At 37.1% G+C, this 23959-nt stretch overlaps 1 protein-coding gene across 2 annotated transcripts in view; it reads right to left on the bottom strand.

Moving 5' to 3' along the window:
- Window positions 1-23959, bottom strand: part of LOC113236283 (coronin-7) — a 48153-nt gene that overhangs the window by 3073 nt on the left and 21121 nt on the right. Inside the window, exons 8-22 of one of the 2 annotated variants that reach the window (XM_026472289.1) lie at window positions 22982-23689; window positions 19835-19943; window positions 18816-18947; window positions 17084-17204; window positions 15751-15849; window positions 14833-14930; window positions 13510-13623; window positions 12609-12851; window positions 11444-11703; window positions 10053-10174; window positions 9668-9806; window positions 8438-8569; window positions 6991-7065; window positions 2987-3122; window positions 778-905 (exon numbers count right to left, since the gene is read on the bottom strand). In XM_026472289.1, coding sequence (XP_026328074.1) covers window positions 778-905; window positions 2987-3122; window positions 6991-7065; window positions 8438-8569; window positions 9668-9806; window positions 10053-10174; window positions 11444-11703; window positions 12609-12851; window positions 13510-13623; window positions 14833-14930; window positions 15751-15849; window positions 17084-17204; window positions 18816-18947; window positions 19835-19943; window positions 22982-23689 — 2616 coding nt within the window. The remainder of the gene's footprint in view (window positions 1-777; window positions 906-2986; window positions 3123-6990; window positions 7066-8437; window positions 8570-9667; window positions 9807-10052; window positions 10175-11443; window positions 11704-12608; window positions 12852-13509; window positions 13624-14832; window positions 14931-15750; window positions 15850-17083; window positions 17205-18815; window positions 18948-19834; window positions 19944-22981; window positions 23690-23959) is intronic. The other variant, XM_026472290.1, reaches the window with a different exon arrangement.

Here is a 23959-nt window from a genome sequence, read left to right as displayed (position 1 = left end):
TTTATTCTAATTTCTATTATTAACTAATAATAAATTGAACTTAATAAAAATTCATTCAATAAAATAATTTGTAAAACATAATGTAGCGTAAATTGGAATGTTTTCTTTGTAAAATTAAAAATAAGGTATTTAATTAATAACTATTGTAACTATAGTGAAAAAATAGGGTGGTTTGCATCAATATTAGACATAACTGGTTGAAGACTGTACCACCTCAGTCAACCGTGACCATGGGACCTGTAAAGGGCCCGAAACGTCGGTTTGTTTGAAAAAACAAATATACGCGATTTAAATCCAGAAAAATAGTTACATTTCCTATGTGTAACAATCGCGAAAACCTAAGAACTCGATATTATGTACATAGTTTTACAAATATTTAAAATTGTTTTTTATAGATTTGTACCATTTTAATACCAAACAAAAAATGTACGCACTAACGGACACATGCAGGCGCCAACTTTTTATATATATAGTCTCAACTGCGTCACACCGAGGAACCGGTCTCAGTGGCGCAGTGATGCACTATCACTACACCGCGAGGTGCCTCTCCCCAGTTGCTAAATGGCTTCTACCAAAATAGCATATTGGTCATATGCTTGTCGCTGTTTACGTCTTTGTCGTGTGTGCTGTACGCCTAGTTACCCATATTGCGTATTGCTTTTATTTCTATATACACCGGACCTTAACTATCTACATTGATATAATAAATACAACGAAAGGTAGAGAGGCTTGGTTAGTATTACGATCTCATTTCAAAGGCAATAAGGGTAAACTCACACTGTCTTGTTTCTCCTTGGGGTCTAAGGGCATGTGCGCGCGGACGAGGTCCGGCTTAGGCTTGGCGGCGGCCGGCACCGGCCTCTCGCGGCTGTCGCGGCCCACTGGCGAAGCCGTGTGCGCCGACACTGGAAAACCGAAACTCATAAATATCTGTCTCCCGTTTTCTAAAGCATTTTAAAGTGGACGTGAACTTTGCCTTACGCGACCCATTGTTGGATGCTCTTAAAACGACGTTTAGATTCCGGTAATACAACAATACAAGATATTTATTCGCTGAAAAATGTAGTTGACAATGCTGGTCTTATAGTATATCATATTAGATCGTACATTTCATAACGACTTGGCATGCGAATATTTTAACAATTCTTATTTCACTTTTGATGTAGCATGCATTTAAAGTTAAATTAATAGAATAGTATAACAAACAACAACAATTTAACCAAAAAATAGGAACTCAAAAATATAACATACAATAGTTAAAAATCATAAATATTGTAGTAGCACTGAGTAACTAACAAATCATGCGATTTCGTTTTTAATTGGCTACAATTTAATTCTTAACAGCATCTGGTCATTTATTAAATAATTTGGGCGCTAATACGAACATCGGCCTACAGTAAAATTCCAAATTAGGGCGTAGTTTCCTATTTTATTCCTTATGTGCAATGTCGGCTTATTTGAATTTATTACATGAATAATTGTGCTGGCAAATGGCGCATTTACTGGACTCGTTGCCTTTGGTTACGCGTCGAAGGCGGCAACCTACCCACTGTTGATGCTTGAAGTCGACCGAATCGACTAGGCGTAATCACTGTCAGGAGACTCGGTCGCCTCAATGTCGAGTTTTTTTATAATAATAAGTGCGCTTTTGACCTCCATCTCACCTGGTGGAAAGTGACGATTAGTTCGACGATGAAGCACGCACACCTAAATAATGCCTATTCACTGCTCGAAAAGGTCCAAGTTACAATGTTCAAACATACTATGTTAAATATCCACAACATAGGGGTGGAACCCCAGCCTACGCTTAGTCCCCCGATCATGGAAACGGGAAGGCGGAATCAAATTACGCAATTCCATCGCACACTCTCCTTGATATGTCCTGCAGAATACCGATAAGCAGGCACCTTTACTGTCCAGCTTCGCCTCTACTAATTCAGAGTCTCCTATAAGCCTCTTGACATGTTTTTTTTACTGTCGAGTCGACCAAACAAGTTTCAACATGTCATGGGCCGCACCCATCATAATGCGCGTACTGGGGTCTTGAGTATGCCTACCTACATGATCACTACGTTGAACGTTTTGACTCCAAACGTCTACAGAAGGGAAATGACCACGAGGCGCTGGGTCCTGACCTGTTTTACCGGAACAACGTAATGTTTACGTGAATCACTTTTGTTTCCAACCTCGTACGATTGTCACCTATTTGTAGCAATTCATTTTGTAATTGTATTTATTTTAAATCAGATGAGAGGTTTCAGAATGCTGATGGGACTACCACGGCATTGTAGCGCACCCTCGATTTTTGCTCTAGCGGGAGTAGATGACTTTTTTGCTGTGATGCGAAACAAAAAGGCGTCACTACTCTCGAGGCTGCGTTCTACTCCTAACAGCATACTGAAAATGTTTGCGGCTAAGCTTGATGCGCCGATGCTTCAACATTTTATCCAGGTTCTGGTGAGATCATGAGGTTATCGGCGCCTCGAGCGGTAAGTTGCATATACATGTTTCTTGTGTTTGTCAATGTATTGTCCCGTAAATTGTACCTACTAACAATAGCTTTAAGTTTAAATGTTCTGTATCTTTTTGTATTACTAACAAGTGGGCCATAGATGTCCAAATAAATGATTTATTATTATTATTAAATGAAATTGGTTTTTTTTTTTCGAACCTACGGTTGCAGTTTTCTTACTTTGTCTCTGTGCGTAGACTTGTTTTTATAGTAACATGATTGCCCGTTCGTGAATTCAGCGAAGGCAGCATTCGATTCGGTATAAACAGCAAGTCAATTGCACCACCTCCGCTTGCCATAGAGGCGACAGTCGATGTAAACAGCGAGTTGACTGTGCTTCCTTGGTGAAGTGTTTGCCGAAGGAGTCGACAATGTGTAAACACGTCAAAATAACCGAGATGACGCCATTACCTCGTGACGTTAGTCGCGCACATGTGTAGGTACAGCTTTATTTGTATAAGAGTGCAAACTTACGTGGCTCCATGCCCGGCGGCTGCAAGCTAAATGTGCGCGGCGCGACGTGCTTGCCAGCAAGCCAATCGGCACCGCTCTGCCACGCCTCCCATGTTACCAAAGTGGGCGGGAACAGGTCATCCTGGAAGAGCTCGCTCTGCAACAAATTGCACTACGTTACAATCAAACCACGATGCAATATTCATATTATTGCTATGTTTACACAACGCCAAATCGCCTAATTAATTTAAAACCCTTTGCAATTAAAATATTATAGTTAAATATTAACCCTGAATGAATACTACAATTCGCGAAAACATCATAACGACACTTCTACAAGATATACATACAGTTCACTTAAGAGGGAGCCACGGCGGGTAATCTTCAAAGAAGATTTTTGGGCATTATGCCATTGGAGGAGCGAATTAGAACATGACTTTCTTTTTTTTAATTATTCAAAATGGCCGTCGCTGCCATTTGTTTTTGTCTTTGACATCGACATTTTAACTCTGGTTTATTATGATTTCATTATGGTACATAGTTGTCTATGACTTCATTACTAGTTTATCCTTGATCGAGTGAAGTATCGTTGATTTCTATCCGTCCTTATCCTTTCAGCTAAACCAGTAATTTGGTGTGCCGTGTGGTAATTATCACCATGTACAAAAAGTGTTGCATAGAAAACTGCGAGTAAACGACAGGACGTTAAATTGCATCGGTTTCCCACATCTGAGATAGGACTCCAAAAGTGGTTACAATGCATTGGTAGTATTCAACTTCGCAGCCATAATTTACAGAGACTACGTAGGATAGGTGTTTGTAATAAACATTTTGAAAAGAGGTTCATTACTGCCACATTGCGTTTACGTTATGGTGCTTATCCAACTTTATTTTCGGAAAACGAAATAACAAGTGGCTTGCCTGCATTCCGAAAACATTGGTAAGTAAACACTTTACTATAACATATTACCTTTATTATTAACTTTATTATACTAATACGCTGCTCGGTAATGCCGTTATTAAATCTTAATTAATGAATTAACTTAATTAATACCGTTAATTAACAGTACGTTAGTCGTTGGTACGAAACTCAATAAACTTGTACTTTGCAAAATGTACTAAAATCTGTTTTAAATTTTATTTGATTATTAGTCATAACTTGTATAAACATGTAGCATGTTATCTTTTCTTAATCTAAAACTCTGTACTTTTAGGTAATTAAAAGAATGTAAATAAACAAGAGCTATCGAGAAAAGTTGACATCTTAATTAATAATTGCTCTTTACAATATTGAGGTATAAACTCGCGACAAACAATAGGATAACACAAATACAAAGAAACAACACAAATCGAGCATTTTCAATTATCCGACCCATCTGCAGTATAAAATATTTATTTCTTGTTCTAATGAGGCTTAAGTACACCCTATTGTGACTATATCATACTCATGGGGAAGCTCATAAACAAACCCAATAGCACTCCCTTGGTCAGAGTTATATTATAATAAACTCTTTATACAGTACAAAATATTAGTTATTGTATGATTTAATTTTTGTTATTTAATTATGTATGTGAAGTATATAATATTGAAAAGATTTCTCTCCTTAATAACCTGATAAATAAAATTGTCGGTTTTAATGTGTGAAGCTCACTTCTGAATAACAATCATAATTCTTTATTTGAATTTCTATACAAAAACGTTGAAAATTGAAACTGAATCCTTATTCATAAAATCACGTGATTTTACTTGTCCATTGATTAGGTACATCTTTAGCCTGAAGATTGAACGTTCTCAGTGCTGAAAAAGATATTAAATGGAGTTGAGTCATTGATCATTTGCATTACAGGTTTGGTGCAGATTTGTCCGGTCTTACCTAACACTTCATGCAGATGGAGAGCAGACCACGAGGAAAGCGTGTCCAAGGTATGTTATTATTTTTAATTCATTTGATTAAATGATTTTTAGCCTCCTCTAATCATTAGGCTACTACGGCTTTTTATTCAAACTAACCAGTTTATTTACTTTCATTTTTTTAATTTCAGAGTCGGAAAGTGTACTTACCAGGGAAATTGGACCCTCGAGTCCCAAACGAAACATAAATATTAGAAAACGTTTGTTTCACAGTATGAATACCCTGACACCTAAATGTAGAAAAATTTATAAAATGTATCGACTGTCCAAGAAGCAGTTAGATTTTAATAAAAGAGCAAAAAGGGCAGTTATGTTTAATGAACGCGATGTTTTGAATAAATTAACTTCCAAAATGAGTCCAGTTGCAAAAAAAATATTTTGGATGCAAATCAAGCAATATGCAAAGAAAATTAAAGGACGAAGATTTTCAAACGAAGAAAAAATGATTGCTTTATCAATTCTCAAACACTATCTTATATTTTATGTTTGTTAGCGAAGACGGCTGGATTACTTACTTTTTTGATGTTAGTAATCCGGACTATGAAGCTATAGGTCCCTGGATCGGATCCTGCTATGATGTGAGTCGTGGAAGTAATTTATATTAATATCTGTTGTCTGCGCCCATAATACCTAGCTTTTCTTAGTTTACGACTAGTAACTGGTGGACATTAGTCAATTGTCCCAAGATATTTATTATTTATTTCAATTATTATACCAAAGTCTGGAGTACATAGCATAAAGTAATGTAAAATAAATCATAAAGTAAGGTAAGGTAAGGGTACTGACACTGCAAGAGTAAATGTTAGATTGAATTATGATTTATTGAATTGATTACATCATTATGTATGTCAATTGGAATGAAAAACAGAGATATTTCTCCATCATTTTGCCTTTTGCCTAGCATTCGTTTGGCTCGTTTACAACATCGCCAAAATACCTGAGCGCATGTTCAAAAGGGTAGGTTAGTTTGTTTTGTTCAATTAATGGTTTTCAATTGTTTTAAACAAAAATTCCTGTGACTAACTGTCTATAGCTAATCAAATTATGGATAGAATCTACTAAAGTCTTCGTGTTAAATTTCTGTGTAATTTTACGAACTAAATAAGTACCCTACCGTGTACCTGTAAACTTACGATTTGCTTGCACGTAAAGATTTTTAGTTTTAACATTTGGTACATATAAAAAATATTAATTAAAAAAAAGAGTGTTGCAGCCTAATTTGTTAAAGTATGTACAAATGCCCATAAATATCTTTGTTTTTACTAAAAGAAATTGAAAATAAACAAGGTCAAATAACAAAATGTGTTTCATTTTTCAAAATTTATTCATCTAATTAATACCGAATAAGCCTAGGAGCCGGAAAAATATGCAAATTGGCTGTTAACACTGTGCCTTCGCTTTCATGTCTAACGTAATTTAAAAAAAAACGAACTGTCATGTTCTAAATCGCTCTTTCCTTATTGGCCATTATCTGTAAAGGGGAGTGGTTCGTCTGATACGTAGTATCTCTTATTAGTTTGTGGAGGGAGCAGAGGACAAATTCTTAATCTTCGATTTGATTTTAGAGGGGTATATCCACTTTAAAGTTAAAAATAAAATATTGTATGAGTAACTACACGATATATTCAAGCATAGACATTAATCAGAAACATAAAACAATAAAGTTTCCTCGATAGATAAAAATTACGAAATGACCTCTAATTTTCACATTTTATCGATTTATCCTCGAAATGCTACAGGTTATTAGGACAAAAATTAGATAATTAATTATATTTATGCATGATCGAGAACTATCACTACGGATTTTTTTTAATCCCTTTAGTTTTAGAGTTATTCCGCTAAAACGAATTTGGTACTTTTAATGCGCAAAATTCAACATCATCTGTCGCATGTCACGCGAACTTCAGGCATATATTTGTTTTAAAAATTTGGGCGGAGCCAAAGTCAAAACTTTTTTGGCATGCTCCCTCTTAACGTCGACGGTTTTAAAATAAGACCCTTAAAATGTTCATTCCAACAGTCGCGGAGACGTGAAATCGTGACATTTTATCACTGATGTTTATTACTAGCTGTCAAATCTGTAATAGAAAGATAATAATATATTACTTCATACCTTTATCCTGGGTACTGTGAACGATAGTGGTTCGATGTTGCCGTTGGTGAGCCGGAGTGCGCGAGCGAATTCCACCTATAGATACGAACAAAACAAATATTATGACATGATCGCAGAGGCCGAAAAATAAGGATTGCCGAGATGGACGAGAAGGAATTATATAAATCAGGCAGTCCCCGTTCCCGCAGAGGTGTATAGGGTGTCCCGCGGCTATGCGACATGGAGGGAAATTACTTTAAATATTGTAAACAGGATATTTTGCTTCAGCGTAATAGTCGTGAACAGGGATGAGCAAGCGCCCGGGTTTTAACCCGGCACTTTGTTAGGGCCTGGTTAAAACCTATTAACGCCCGAAATCGAGGGTAAAAACTATGTACAACTAAGTATATGTTGGGAATCTAGTTTTGTTCAAATTTAATGATAATATTACAAAATGTTTATTGTTTTCTGATCTAGAAGATTCGATTTGCCTTTCTATTCAATTCATTAGCCTGACAATACATAGCACTTGAATCAATCTTCATAAATATGTATTTTTTTACACATTATGTACTTTAATATCATTTAAATATTGTAGAAAAAAAATTAATGTGGGTTACACCATTATTGCGCTGACAGCCTCATTTTATTTTTAAAAGTAAGTAATTCTGAAATCAGACTTTTAAAAGTTGCTTACCTCATCTGGGAACTGAACCAACTAAATGTAAAAAACCACCCGTATTTTTATGACGCTGATACACATAACACAACATATCGACTGTGAACTGGCAACCGAGACTATCTCAATTTTGTAAAGATTTCACTTTTTAATACCATTTTATAATATTTCATACTCCGCAGCGTTGCAAGAAATTACATCTCAGATACATTTATATTTCACCTTTGTATATGTCCATTGTAACGTGTGTTTCATGTTTCTTTTCTTTGTACAATAAAGAATATATATTATATTTGGCGCCAGAATCGACTTATTTAGCTTGTACTAACTTCTTACCACATGGAATATAAATGACACAAACAATTCTTTTCTTCATCTTGTAAAATTTTCAATATTGAGATAGTACAGGTTGCCAGTTCAAAGTCGATATAACATAGCCATAGGGCACCCTATATAGTAGTTACAGATTACTTAATAGTTACTACGTCAGATACATCACTCTCATACGAAATCGAAAATATCTAAGCCTACTAAATCTGACTAATGAAACCAGGCGCTCACTACGAGGAAAAAGGAACCTAAGCACACGCTCAGAGAAGTGAAAATAACGTTGCCCGCCGTGTGCAGTCGTGCGGAACCGAATGCTGGACTTGTACTAGGATTGTAATGTAAATAAAAGACTTTCTGAGCGCTTGCACTGTCGGCGATACACTCAGCGGTAGGCACTACACACACACACGAGTGACGGAGCTCTGATATAGGTACTTTATTCAAACAATGCTAGGTAACCTTCTCAACGGCAACGAGATTTTTGTGCAGGAAGGCGATGCCCTGATGTAGCGAAGCGCAGCGGTGGTGTGACAGCGCGCACAGGAACGGCGGCTCGCACGTCACCTCGTAGCAGTAGATCGTCGAGTCACCCTAATTGCAAGCAAATTACGGTCCATTTTTATGTGTTGCAAGAAAAAGCTAGAAGTAAAGAAATTATCGAGTTCTTAGGTTTTCGCGATTGTTACACATAGGAAATGAAACTATTTTTCGGATTTAAATCGCGTATATTTGTTTTTTCAAACAAACCGACGTTTCGAGCCCTTTACAGGTCCCATGGTCACGGTTGATTGATGTCAACCGTGAGACCTGTAAAGGGACCGAAACGTCAGTTTGTTTGAAAAGGTAAAGGAATTGTTTTAACGACCTGTAGAGTCCCATAACTGGACAAAAAAATTGTTTTACTCCTTTATACAACATAAACATTGCGTAAAACTAAATACCATTTATAAAAATATGCATTGAAATAAGAAAAGTCAGAAAGATTCATTGTAGAATTCTGAGCAGTATCACTTTCTGGTTTTGCTGCACAGACGATATTCGACTAAATTTCACGTTTATAATGTATCAAATTTGATGCGCTTTTAACTGTATTTCTTTTTATATGTCATTATTGTATCCAAGGTTTCACAACATTTAAAAAGTTATCTTTATTGTAACTTAACTAAAACTTATTTTAGTTAAATTACAATGGTTTGTAACGTTGAAATCTCTTAACACTGTTCTATCAAAACAAGTAACTGTAGCTGGAAGACCCGTATTAATAAACAGCTTCTAAGTTTGGACATTAAATGTGGGAGCAAGATGTGGTTCCAGGTTCGATTGCCGATAGTTCCAGTTTAGGAAATGACTTTATTTTATAGGTTCTGGTCTAGGTATTTAAGTTTGAAATGAAAGATGGTACAGCTAATCGTGGTCAAGAATTCAAGTTCAAGAGTCGGCCAACGATATGCGCCGTATACCTCGTAGCACCACAAATTTAGCACAGCTATCGCCGCATATAGAACCGCTAGAAGCGACACACCATAGAAATCTAGTTATTAGTATTATAAATATTGTTCGATTTTTCCGTAAATCAAAAAGCTATTTATTGAGTGAATTCCCAAAAATGGTAAAAATTAAGTTGTTTTTATGATGGCAATGTTACAAGATTGCAGTGTTTTCAAAGCAGCACTATTATGAATGTCTCACCCGCCCCGTTAGGAAGAGCGTTCCCGAGTCGTGGTCCAGGTGCGTCTGCAGGATGGCGGGGGACACGTCCAGGCCCACGGTGCACACCGGCGCCGACAGGTCGCTCGCCTTGTACAGCAGAATCTGCCGCTCCGACACCCTGCTCGAAAAAAATTTGCTTCAATTCAAACGGTTTTCGCTCGACACTTAACGCAAAAAGTAAGAAGAGTTATCTAATCATTACAAGAAATACAGAAAAATCGAACCAACCTAACACGCTACGATGTTATAGTTGGGTAGATATCGCATGGGAAAACTAACTAAACTAAATAATCAAGTATAAAAAGTCATGTATTAACAGAAATCCTCGCAGACGCGAAGAAACAAAGCACAGGCGCATACTGACTTGTCGAACCCGGTGACGACGAGGTGCGTGGCGTGCAACGCCCAGACGACGCGTGCGCCGCGACTGCCCGCCGGCCCGGGTCCGCTGCGCAGCGGCGCCGCCGACGCCCGCGGCTGGTAGATCTACCACACGCATTCTCACTCTTATTCACACTCACATTTAATATATGTACTGGCGATTACTGGCAATGGGATATTCGATACTTTTTATACCTAGTTTATTTCAGTTGCCATAGAAATAAGGAAGCAGCTTCTGAAAATACATTTTTTATTCTTTTAAATCCCAAAAATGGCGCGACGTTTAACGACTGTTATATTTGAATAAAAAATACAGAAATAACATTGTAACTCCTTGTAAATCCTAAGTGTCTGATGATGACCAGGATTATGACAACTAGATCTCGATACTTTGAACGGTTAAAAGGAAATTTAAACTTAATGGCTTCGGTATAAAATTATTAAAAAGTACGAAGTTTGTTTATTGATGTCAGTACTTTATAAAATTGTTCACTTTCTATATAATATTATGATAAAAGGTAATTTCGTCGGTGTTTTGTAGAAAGCATTTCCAAAATCATGTTTTAGGTTTTATCGACTGTTTTAATATATATACGTCCTGTTTTAAAATTTTGGTTTTAGTCAACTTTAAGTTTCAAAATTGAATTTAAAACAGGACGTAAATATTTTAAGACAATCGTGAAAAACCAAAACCTGCTCTCCAGAAAAAAATAAAAAGAATAGCGCTTTAGCCCTTTCAAAAAAACACCGATGATTTATACATTATTATAATAATAATAATAATAACAACGCACACACTCAGCACAGCCCCGCACTAGGGAAACCCTGTGTCGCGGGTGCCATGGACACACACATAGACAACCACAAATTACACGGGATCTCTGCGTGGCAGTCCGGCATGGTAACCGTTCAGCCATGGAGGCTGTTGAATACATTATAATAACATTACAAGTAACATTTGAAACACTTATTTTCGTATAATTTTATGTATAATTTCGGCAAACTAAGTGTCGAATCTTTTAGATACAAAAGCGATTTCCGTGTTAAGCATTATAAATAAATAAGTATCATAATTTGAGCAACAGAATTATAAATAAATAAGCAATATTAGGCAATATTATTTTTCACTTATGTAAGAAATGTAACTTTAGTAAAATTTTAAACATTTTAGGCAAAATTAACTTCTTTCACAATCTATCGATATAACTTTCGGAAACAACTACATGACTATTTAAAATTATATAAAAAACTGGCAACCTTTCAAATATCACGTTACTCTTTTTTCAAAAAAGTCAGAATATAATAATTCCCAAGCTGTCGTAAAATATGTTACTATTAACAGATTTAATATACTTACTTATATACAGCACTTACCCGTACAAGTCCGTCTTTGCAAACGGTAGCAAGGTACTCCCCGCACGGCGACCAATCCAAAGCGAATATCTGTTCAGTGTGTCCGGTCAGAGTAATGGCGGCCGTGGGCGGGTCCACACTCAGGTCCCAAATTTTCACGGTCAGGTCGTGAGCGGCAGTTGTGAGCACGTCACTGGCGGTCGGGTGGAATCTTACGATGTAGATTTTGTCTGGGTGCGCGGAAAACGTACGGGCCGGTTCGTTTGTTGATTCCTGAAGTCCTGCAATTCGTAATAGCGTGGTTAGCCTAAGGTCATTTTGTCCATAAACGTTGGCAGAACAGCTTAATTTCGCCAAAAACAATTCAAAACATATTTAACGTAACGTCCATACACATAAGATAAAAAATCTAGTTTTTATGACGTTTTATTACAGGTTTCGCGACAAACCATCGTTTACTGTCATTTCTATTTATCAGGACTAAAATAATAATGCTTTGAAAAGTATTGCAAAAACAATAATGTCTAGCGTTAATTTTAGTTAGTGTCATGTTTCAGTAGCTCTATTATTTCAATAATATATCTCAATTATTTAAATAATATATGTAAGAATGATGTTTATAAATTTTGCTTCAACAAAGTAACTATATACAAAATGCAGTATAAACAATTGCTCCATTAGATACTGAAACATATAACCCACATGCTCTCCAATTCTTGTAACTCTATCTATTGTCGATTCTTTCATGAGGGGTGCATTATGAAAAATGCGTACGAGAGGTTTTCACTCTAACGGCTGGTTTACACGCATTAAGCGACGAAGTAACAGATTAGGCGAAAAACCTGAGAACTCGATAACACAGTGAATTTTAATTTATGCGTGTAAACAATCACTTAACAACTGCCTCTGTAGCCGAACGGTTATCATGCCGGGTTGCCACTGTTTGGGTGTAATTGTGGTTGCCTATGTGTGTGTCCATGACACTCGCGACACATGGTTTCCCTAGTGCGGGGCTATGTTGAGTGTGTGCGTTATTGTTACTATAATTGTCATCGATGAATAAGTAGATTAGAATGAAACCTATTTTATTACGAAGCAGCCGACCCTCCTGCACCCCGTAGGTGTGGCTTGAAATTTGACGCATTCGGTGGGCTAGTGTTTGGTGTGCAAAATATAGAACACTCACCGCCGTCGGGGATGATCCACTCGCGCACCTGGCCGTCGTCGCAGGCGACGAGCAGGCGCTCGGCGCGGAAGGGGTCGAAGGCCCAGTCCTGCAGCGGCGCGGGGTGCAGCAGCGCGGGCGCGTGCAGGGCCGCGGGGTGCGAGGGGGGTGCGCGGGCGCCCGGCGTCGCGCCCAGCGGCAGCTCGATCACGGCCACGCGCCCGCCGCCGCCGCTCACCGGCACGGCGCAACGCACGCCGTTGGCTGCGAAGGGCACTTGTCTGTCATGGCGGCACTTCACATGCAGACGCTGACAAATATGACCGTCCGTACGTGTAGTCAATAGTAGAAAGACAATTTTAAAGTACGATGTATATAATCATACTTTGAAATTGACTTTCTATTAGTTCAAATTAAAGAGAAATAATTTTTTAATTAGTTTTTCGGCCCTGGTGTAAAGTCCTATTTTTCGAGATGCGACAAGATCGCTTTCCGGCGTCGATATCCTCCCCATTAACACAGTTTTTGCGCTTGGTTGTGTTAGTCGTGACTTTGGTCTTGGTCAAGTTCATTTTTAGTCCGATCTCCAGGCTTGCAAAGCTCAGATCTTCGAGCATGCTTTGTAGCTCTTGGGCAGATGAAGAAAAGAGGACAATATCATCCGCGAAACGGAGATTAGTTAGCCTTTTCTCGCCGAGATTAATGCCTCTTCCTTCCCACCGAGTTGATAGCTTCCTAAAGATTTCTTCGAGGGTACTGGTAAAGAGTTTTGGTGATAGCGGGTCACCTTGCTTAACACCTTTTTATAATATTAATCCAGTTAATACAGAAATAAAAAGGAAACACTGAAATTAATGACCATTTTGATAAAACACATTGTAAATACAATTAAATATATAAAAGACTAATTCATATGACGTACCGTAAAACCCGTTGCATTCGCCAGAAATCTGACGACTGATGTTCTTGATGTTTTCTACTTGTACGGACTTGTGTCCGGGAGTACCTTTCAGATGGCGGAACTTGGAAACTTTACCTGAGGAAAACAATAAACATTTTATAAAACAAAAAATTTATAAAACAATATAATAACAATACAGTCTTATTTATAAAATACTAACAACCTTGCAAGACCATATTACTAATATCAGAAACAACTTTTGTTCTATTTAGTTGGTCACGCACGACCAAGCCGCTATCAGCGGCCACTTAGTGCGGAGCGGCGAGAGAACAAATCTATTAAAATGTATGAAGCACGCCACGAGGCGACACACTAAGCGGTAACGCGCGCCATTTATGCAGAGCTAATGGGGTGCGTGTAAATCAAATGTACGTGGCCGCGAGGGTAGATCTATTGACTGGGCCCACCGGGACCTTTCACAGTGCTTGGTATAGCGACTGTTTGCGATTTCGACGTGTGGATCTATCGCATCAACGCTCGTAGCCGCTTCGGCACTGTGAAAGGGAAGACTGAGCCCATTTACAGCAGCGGCGCGCGAAAATTTTTAAATTGTGGTAACTGTGAAAGAGTCTGAGATGAAAACCCTAAAAATCATATGTTTTTGTTTGTTAACATTTATTCTACATCGAACTTGGCTAGAGTATAGTAGAATCATTTCACAAAAATAATTAAATAACATGGTGGTCAAACATCGTAACATTCAATAAACTTAAAAATTACAATTATTAAAGCGGCATCTGGTAGCTGTAAAGGTACCTGCCTGAGTGATGAAAAGCTTTCATTTCTCACAGATGGCGCTACGGCAAAAAATTAGTTAAAAAACCAAAAACAAAGATCAGCAACAAGCACATAAATAAATTTGTAACTTCCGCTAGTTCGTTCCGTGGCATAGTTGGCATAGCGTCTGGCACGGTTTGTTGGTAGACGTTGGTTCGAATCCAGCCAGATCGAAGGAATTTTTTCATAGTAATTGTTAATCTTTGTACTGGCGAGTGCACTGTATAAATGTATGCACTATGATGGAAACACCTTATATGCAGATTAAAACACGTTTAATTTGAAAAATTGAAAATGAAACCAAACAATGCAGCGCAGCGGAAGCAACTGCCAAAATTTTGCTAAACATAAACATAAACAGTTGAAAAGTATGTTATAAATAGAACGTAAATTAAAAAAAAGAAGTACAAAAACGAAGGAGGCTGCGTCACAGCTGGTCGCCAACACTTTGTATTAATAGTTATTACAAAATAGTAAGATTATTTAAAAAAAAAAGATAATTCTTACCGAAAACAGTAGAAGTTCTTTTCGTAGTAACGTTGGGTACGGACGCACGCTTGTCTTCACGATCCGGACTCTTGCGTGACTTCAACGAATCTCGACGGCTATAACAAGAAATTTAAGGTTTTTTTCTACTTGCCATTAGTTTTTCTTAAGACCCCCGTACACAGGATGATTTGTCATCACGTTTCATAATTTCAGACCGATCGAAACGACGAATCGATAGTGTTATATTCACGCTTTTTGGTATTCTGACTAACGGTTGTAACACCTTTATAACCTGTGTATAACAAAGTAATAATGATATGGCAGAGACCGGGAAGTACGGGCCGAGCGCTAGCGAGACCTTGCATTAGGACAAGTCCAAGCATTCTTCGTTCCCGCCGAGGCGTGTATAGTGTTTTTCTCAAACAATGCGAGGAAATAACACGACTAAAGAGAAGATGTATAATGGAAAACGTAAATAAAATAATAAGTAAAGTAATATTTGACATTTGGCTAATATTGCCTCTTGTTTCAAATTAGCCGGAGTATTGCGTTGCTGTATTTTCATTACCGCTCTTCTTATTAGAACTCAGTTTTCTCGATGAAAATATAAAAAAAGACGAAAAACACAAATGAATCTCATTAGCACTTCAGATAATTTTCGCCGTTTGTTTTTAAGATAGCAGTACAGGTAGGTATACAGGACAGTTGGCTGTATGAGCTTTCCTTTCGCCTGTTTACGTACTTTCATTGTTAGCAGATAGATTTAAAAGTTTAGAGCAGCGGCCACTAATAGATTTTCATACTTTGTAAGCCTTGGCCGGGCAGAAATCGCACGGTCCATAAATGACAAAGTTCTTGTATTCGTTTTTTGAAATAAATGAAAACATTCCCGAGCATTTTTGAGAAAACAGAATTTATGTGTAAGCATTAACTCACCGAAGAGGAGCTGGTGAGGGCGGAGTGTCCGATTCAACAGCGACACTGACTGAACGCATTTCGTACGCGCGTCGGCGGTCTGCGAATGACTGGTTCCCACTAACAAAAAACATAACGAATTAATTAGGATGCTTTGGTAGTCGCGGTGAACGGTTGGAAACCCATGTACGTATGACTTTAATTCCTAAGCTACGTTGAAGGATAACGCCATGAAAATATTGACAACCCTTGAAAAATGTGTGAAAACCCCATCAAGTATAACCAGAAATAGAGCCGAAATGTCATTTAATTTGTTTTCAAACAATGTTTTTTTATTGTTAAATACCCAAAAATGAAAGATTTTAGATCATTGTCTGCAACACGGCGTCATTATTATACAAGCTAAAGTCATTCTCAGTGCGTGGTGTCATTAGTATCAACGTGAATAATTAGAAATTTACAAATATTACGAAGAATAATGAAAATTAATACGTGCCTTTCATAAAATAATCTTTTAGAGTATGCTTACATTGCATTTAGCTTGATAAAAATAGCTTACATAAAGGTTCTAAAAAATATATGAAAACTTAACAAAAATAATTTATTTCGAAGAACAACCCTTGAAAATTATTCTGTCAAATTAATTACGGTGACAACTGCCCGAATTCGAAACAATTAACAGGTGTGTCGTAAATTATTTCACTTCAAACCGACCAGTTTAACTTGAACTTTGCTATAATGGACGAAAATTGAAAAATTACATATCTAATTACTTTTATTAAATTTTAGCTTGTCTCACAATATACTGGAAAAAAAGTTGTCTCACAACACACTGGAATCAAAGGCAAAGACCAGTTCGAGTTGACACCGAGTCCCACTACACGAATGATTCTTTTATGTTATTATTTCAGAAATACAACCACAATGAATCAAGAACAAAAAGTAATTTTAAAAATGTAAAATCATAATATAATGAAAATTCAGTTTAAAAATCATATTATAAAAAAGCTATAACTCATTTAAAATGAAGAGAAATTCCGAATTTTAAATTGAAAAATTAATAACTACAGCTCCACCGCCCAACCGTGTCGGTTTCTGAGGCAGCTGCGGGGTGCGGGAGGAGTGACAGTTTATGTTACAGTTATGTCGCGCTGCACACGGTATAATTTCAACAAGATCTTTCTGAAGATATTCAATAGCAAGTTGATTGAAAAAAGTGCCTACCCAATTAAAATAAATAGACACCGACTCAGTTAAGCGGTAGGTCTGTAAATACAAATTCCATAAATACCAGAAAGGCACTATCAGACTGAAATAACGATCAAATGATACGATTGGGAAGAGTCATACTTACTCAGTATTCTCGAAGAGTTTCCTCCTGTCCGCTGTGCTGGGCGTCTTTGGAATGTAGCCAGAGTCGGAAGAATTCACTTCCTCTTCTAGGCTTGTATCTGATTTGCCGTTCGTGTATTCCTCTGCAAATTTGGAATAACATTCCTGATTTACATATTTTTCTATATACTAGAATGAATCGATGTAGGTAAAATAAATGTACAAAGATTGTGTTTGACTAGGAATATTGAATACTAGAAAAATTCAACACCTTTAAGACACTTCTGTCGGGTAGGACACCAGCTACCCCGTCAAAGCGTTAGAGATGGGTGTATAGCTTTCAAATAAAAATTGTTAAGGATACTGTTCAGGTTCTACTGGGATCAAAAATTTTCGAATATGGCAAATTTAAGATGACCGCCATAAACAATTGCTTTTTTTAATCTTCCCAGCTCCCTCCCACTCAAACTCAACTAAAGAGGATTCTCCTCTGAAATATTAGGTCCAACTTCGTCACAAGTCCCAAAGAAAGCCCTCGCAAAGCCCTAGTTTATTTATATATTTGCAAACATTACTGCTAATTTAATGTAGCCAGTTACAAAATTTAAGTTCATTCTTAACGTTACATAGAACTGACCTAATAACTCAATAGAGAAAACTTCATAAATATCAATACACACTAATGTAGTACACAAAATTCTGTGTGTGTCATGTGTGTGCGTCTATGGTGAATATATGGGTGTGCCCTGGTTATTGGGTTTACTTTCAAATAGTGCTTCAACAAAGAACAAATAAATTAACTGTCGTTCAGAAAAAAAATATCAACGGTCCTGAAACTGTCTTCGCAAATCCTCAAAATGTATAAGTAAAAAAAATATTTGAAAAAGCACTGACAACCAAAATAAGTGGACGCTTGCTTCCTATGCAGAAGGTCTTGAGTTCGATTCAAACGAAGAATCCAATACGATTATACTTCTTTCGTCTTTTTTGAAGATGGAGTAAAAAGTCTGTTCATTGAGCAAAAGTTGATGAAATAAATAGGCGAACTTGTTAAATTTAATCATCATCGCGTCCAACTGCTGAGCACATGTTCATTTCAATTGTTAATTTTTGAAAATTCATTACATAAATACAACAAATTTAGAAGTATGTCTATAAAAATTCAAAAAGGAGACATATTTTAAGATTTTTTGTTTTAATTTATAATACATAAATCTAGCTGTCGTTATTAAAATGTGTAGGACTAAAAATTGATTTCGATTCTAATAGACCAACTGTTAAAATAGGAATAAAGAATACTATAATGCAATTAACAATCATTAGAACTTTCACAATTCAGACATTTTTGTCAAAATTTTACCTACTTTCACAATTTATCGATAAAACTGTCGACAACAACTACATGACTACCTACAATTTTACGAAAACTGACAACCCTGCAAATGCCATCTTCAAAAAACACAGACTATAGGAGAATCATCCCACTTATCATTGCGTAGCTTCAACTGGTCAGAAAAACTAAAGCAAAAAACATGTTGCGCGTTTCGCTTTCACGCTTTTCCAATTTTTCACTTTTATTAAATGGATATATTTAAAGGTTTTTTCTGAACGGCTTAACGTGATTCCATATGAAGAGTGGTGACTTCTTAAGCTGACACGACTCACAATAGATGATATTGAAAACAATATAAAAATACAGTATTTACAACACCGTTTCATACCATCAAATTGATAACCAGAAGCTGCTTTTTTACCTTTATGATGTGGTATTTCAACGTCACTTGTGGGTGAGAGCGATTTGTCCTTCTCCTCGCTAGATTGCTTCGTCACGGGCGTCGATGAAGATATCGGAGTGCCTGCCGTGGGACCCGAGAGGGGAGACGTCGCTGTAAAAAAATTACTTGCATTAATATAAAACTATAAAACGCTTACAACATTGTCGTCTCCATGTGACTCTATAACTATGGAACATATTTGTTATGTTTTCTGACCAATAGAATTGGCTTAGAGCTACGAAATATAATAAAGATGCCGTATCGAGTAAAGGTCAATGTTCATTAACTGCGATGGTCGGTTGCCCGTACGCAGCACGATTAGAACGACAACGCACCCGCAGCATTAGTGCAACAGGATGTGAATAACAATCAATTATTTAAAAAAATATATTTATTTTGTAAATCAATTTGAAATTCATACACTTTCTATCGCCTTTGACAATAATAATAACAACGCACACACTCAACATAGCCCCGCACTAGGGAAACCCTGTGTCGCGGGTGCAATGGACACAAACATAGACAACCACAAATTACACCCAAACTCACAAGAGAAATAAATGTACGCCATACAAATGTTTCTCCCGGCCCGGGATACGAACCTGTGACATCTGCGTGGCCGTCCGGCATGGTAACCGTTCGGCCACGGAGGCAATTCGATAATTGTGCTTTGGCCCTAAGGCGTCAAGGCGGAAATGTATGGACAGTCGCTAAAACGTAGCATCACTGACAGCACTTAGTAACAAATTTATCATAGTGCAATCTACATTTACCGGGTTTTTGCGAATGAGTGGATGCCATTATGGATCTCAAAACTTCGTTATTTGTCATAAGAAAAGTAACAGGTAAATATTTTTACTTTCCTTGTTAGTGCATTATACCGACCTTCCCGAGTTTCCAAATCTTTGTTCAAAAGAATAAAATTAGCAGCACCTTCTGCTGCTAAACTGGGTATAATTAAATTTGTTGTTTAAAAAATGTAGTAATATAAAACTAACCAGAATCCGACTTGGTCATTCCGGGCACAACGGGCACGGAGAAAACTTTGTCGAATGAGAACTCTTCGTTGCCCTGCGAAGCGGAGAATGGCTTCGGTCCGAGACGCGGCTGCGAGGTACAAAATAGAATAGAATAAAATAAAAACCATTTATTGCACAACGCCACAACATAATATTACACAGTAAGACATTAAAAAAAGATAAAGCTAAATTAAAATTAAAATAAAATAGAATGATAAAAAGAAAATAAATAAAATTAATTAAAAATAAATTCTAAGTAAAAGGTTTTTTTTATAACATTAAGTGACGGGACGAACAAGTCGTGCGCCTGATAGTAAGCTACACGCCTGTCCATGATAGTCACAGTGCCAAACAAGGTAATTAAATGACCATAAATGTTACATTAAAAAAATATTACATTAGAGCATTGACTTACAATTATATGGACGTCGGGTCCGCGCTAAAAAGTGTCCGAACTTATAGGGCGTTAAAATCGTATACAGAGCGTCGTTCACGCTCTAGTCTTCGTTTGTTCGACTGACAGCGAAGCAAGCAAAATTAGACAGTACTGCGATGACATTACAATTTAAATCTAACGTTTTAGCTTTTTCATATTCCTTTACATGTCACTACGTTTAAATAGGTTGACTTGGGACATTTTTTTCGTGATTTTTGTATTAGACCCGTCGTCCATTTATTTGTAAGTCAATGCATTAGAGCGTTTAAAGTATCACCATAGAGTAGCAAAAGCCGTACATACTACTGAAACTATAAGGCCCCAGTCACAGTTGCAGTTGAAAGATGCGGGTGCGAAGTGCGAAAGAAGCCTGTCTCAACCGGGCATGAAACCCGCCAAATGTGAAAAAAAACACCTGCAATTTTACTATACTAATCGCAAGCCTAAATCATAAGGATTGTTTTCTTCTACATAACACAACATCTTAAATAAAAGGAAGACCATGAAATTTAAGATTTAATTAAAATATTTAGATACATTTAGCAACTTGCAATCTTAAGTTATCAAATTCTCAAAACGTGTCCCATTCTGCAGTACACAAACTCTCACTCTTTTGATAATTTCGCTTCCTAGTTGTAAGTTTGTACTCATTAATAATATTTTTGTCAGTTGTTATGAGCGCGGCAAAGTCAGAGAAAAGGGTGAAATTTCAAATTCCATGGTCTTTCTTTTATTTAAGATGCTATGTTATTTAGAAGAAAACAATCCTTATTATTGAGGCTTCCGATCTGTGTAGTAAAATTACAGGTTTTTTTTTTTTTCACATTTAGCTGGTTCGATTCCTGGTTCATACAGGCGACTATTTAAAAATCTTTGAATACAGTTTGAATTGTTTTTAAAATCAAAATGGAGTCTTCTTTCAATAAAATTTTCTATCTACGGTATTTAAGGCAAGCACTTTCCTTCCGTGTGGCATAACCGTGAGACGCCCTGTATAATAGGCCCACTTCTGTGCATACACGTTCTCTCACAATAGAAGGATTTGGACTGTAGTTCCCACGTGTGCTCAACTCGATTTGGAAACTTCACACACATCATTAAATTGATTTGCAGATGTATGCACTTTCTCGCGATGTTTTCCTTTGCCGAAATGCTCATGGTAAACTTCAATTAGAATTTCGCACATAAATTCCGAAGGTCTCAGAGGTGCAAGCCCGGGTTCAAACCCACGCTTCTGAGACCATTAGATCAGATTGACTGTACGTTTACAGTCAATGAGTGAAGTCGTAATCAACTTCCTGCAGCGGAGACCACGACTGCATGAAGTTGATAACAACTTCATACCTTAACTGCATTCAGTCGATCTCGGCTGCATGAAGTCGATTTCGACTGCATACAATTAATGCGCAAAGTCGTTATCCGAGACCTCCATAACGCCTTTTTTTAGTTAATTAGGCTAAACTTAATGTGTGTAAACTTAATGTAACGTAATTAATGGGCATGTGCGTTACATGCCCATTAATTACGTCGATTATCAATGTTTTTTTTATATAAAATTAAGTGACGAGACGCACAAGTCGTGCGCCTGATGGTAAGCTACACCCATCCATAACAGTTGTAGTGCCACTTAGAGCTTTAAATTGCAAAGCTCTGAGGGGCACTGCCACTGCGCCCGTCACCCTGATACATAAGTTGACAAATCCTAAGAGCATGTAATTTCACCAGCACCCATACCCTTCAAAACCGGAACACAGTAATGCTGACATTACTGCTTGGCGGCTGAAATGGGTAAGGTGGCAGTACTACCCTGGACGACCTCTTTCACAAGGGGCTCTGCTGCTACTAAAACTGTATTTACGTGATGGTGTCTGTATTAACTTTTGATTTTACCATCGCACCGCGCACTCATTTCCGCGCCCGCGCCTTGTGAGGTTAACACTTGCAAACTGCCATCAAACCGAAAACAAAATAAGACGTACCCACAATAAATACTAAATCTTTTCTTGACACCAAGAACCGATCTTTCTTTATCTTTATTCTAAAAAATATATTGACTGTACATTCGCGCCTCGCAAAGTATTGAATTTATTTTCGCCAATTCTATCTTTACTTTCTTAAAAAAAGTTTATCGAGTTCAATAATTTGCTAGATTATCTGGGAAAAGCAAATCCAACAGGATTGAACAAAAACAAAATAAATCAGTTACGCAAAATAAAAATTCTCCGAACAATAATAAAATAATAATTCCTTTCATCAAAACTTGTATCAAAGAACCCGATATGTCGCAAAAAATAAAAATAAAAAACACACACACTTGAAAATGGCGTCAGCTGGCTGGTTATCGTGTCCGCGGCATCCTCTAGGTTATAGCTGAAAATCAGCGGTTTGCTCCTGAGTAAACACCGACGCTGAGCTATGGCCTTTTTGCACTGCTACAGCACACATATATAACTGGGTGTTCGGCAGTGCTAGTTTTTTTTTTCATTACTTATATTAGAACTAGAAGACGTTGGTCGAATCCAGCCAGATCGACGGATTTTTTTGCAAGTGTTCGACCTTTGTATTAATTGTTCAATCATTCTTGATATATTTAAATTACATATTTTTCTGTTATGTATGTGTGTCTGTAGAACCAAATAGCCGTTTTATCTATCTATCTATCTACACACAAACTCGAAACCACAAAATACCTTATAACCCGATCCAGCTGTGGTTGTTCTTGGTTTCGGTTTGGGTGCTTCCGTCAATTGTTCCTCCATGGAGCCAGCTTCAGAAATAGATGACCTAGGTAATGGCTTTGGTACTTGAACAGGTACTCCATTCACGTAACTATTGCTCCTTGATAGAGAAGACTCGGTAGAATCGATACTTTCCGATTTTTCCACAGTCTTTTCTAACTTTTCAATACTTATTTCGACGTTTTCGACCTTTTCAACAACCGTATCGATCAAATCATCAACATTTTCGGTCTTTTCACCAACGGTCTGCTCAAAAATCTTTTCCGGTTTTTCAGTGGGCGTTTGAATCTTTTCAATTCGTTCAATAATCTTTTCAGGCTTCTCGCTGATATCGGTTTTTTCATCATCGGACTTTCTGTCGAGACCGTTTTCGTGACCGTTGTCGATTTTCTTATGGAAACCATTTGCTTCCTTCGGGAAATCGGTTGATTTGGCGAATTCTTTATTCTTTTGTTTCTCCATGCCTTTGATAAGGTCTTTTACATTGACAAAGTCTATGCGGTCTTCATCTTGTGGCTCAGCCGGCGGTGGTGTAGGCCTAACTATGGGTTTCATACATTCTTCAGTCGCTGGCGTAGTTGGTTTTTTATTATCAGTCTTTTTGATTGTAGGCATTGAGAGAATTGCCTGTACTACGTCGTCTAAGTTACCACGATGGACCTAGGAAAAAATTATTTATTTTATTGTTGTAATAATTTGATATATTATTGATATTATTAAATGTAATAAAGTGATTAGTAGGTAGGTACAACAACTAACCCGCAACAAATCCGAAATAAATTAATTTAAAAAAATACTTACGAAGCAAAATAATAAACACCCACAACGTGCAACATAGCACCCTCTAAAACAAATTTCTAAACTACACAATAACACCACATAACAGCACAAATAAAAACTAAATAAATATATACATTCTATACTTTTTTA

The sequence above is a fragment of the Hyposmocoma kahamanoa genome, unplaced genomic scaffold (assembly GCF_003589595.1).
Source record: "Hyposmocoma kahamanoa isolate Upper Pololo Valley unplaced genomic scaffold, ASM358959v1 91, whole genome shotgun sequence".
Taxonomy (NCBI): Eukaryota; Metazoa; Arthropoda; class Insecta; order Lepidoptera; family Cosmopterigidae; genus Hyposmocoma; species Hyposmocoma kahamanoa.
The sequence above is the reverse complement of the archived record's forward strand: the minus strand, read 5'-3'. Positions and strand labels throughout refer to the sequence as shown.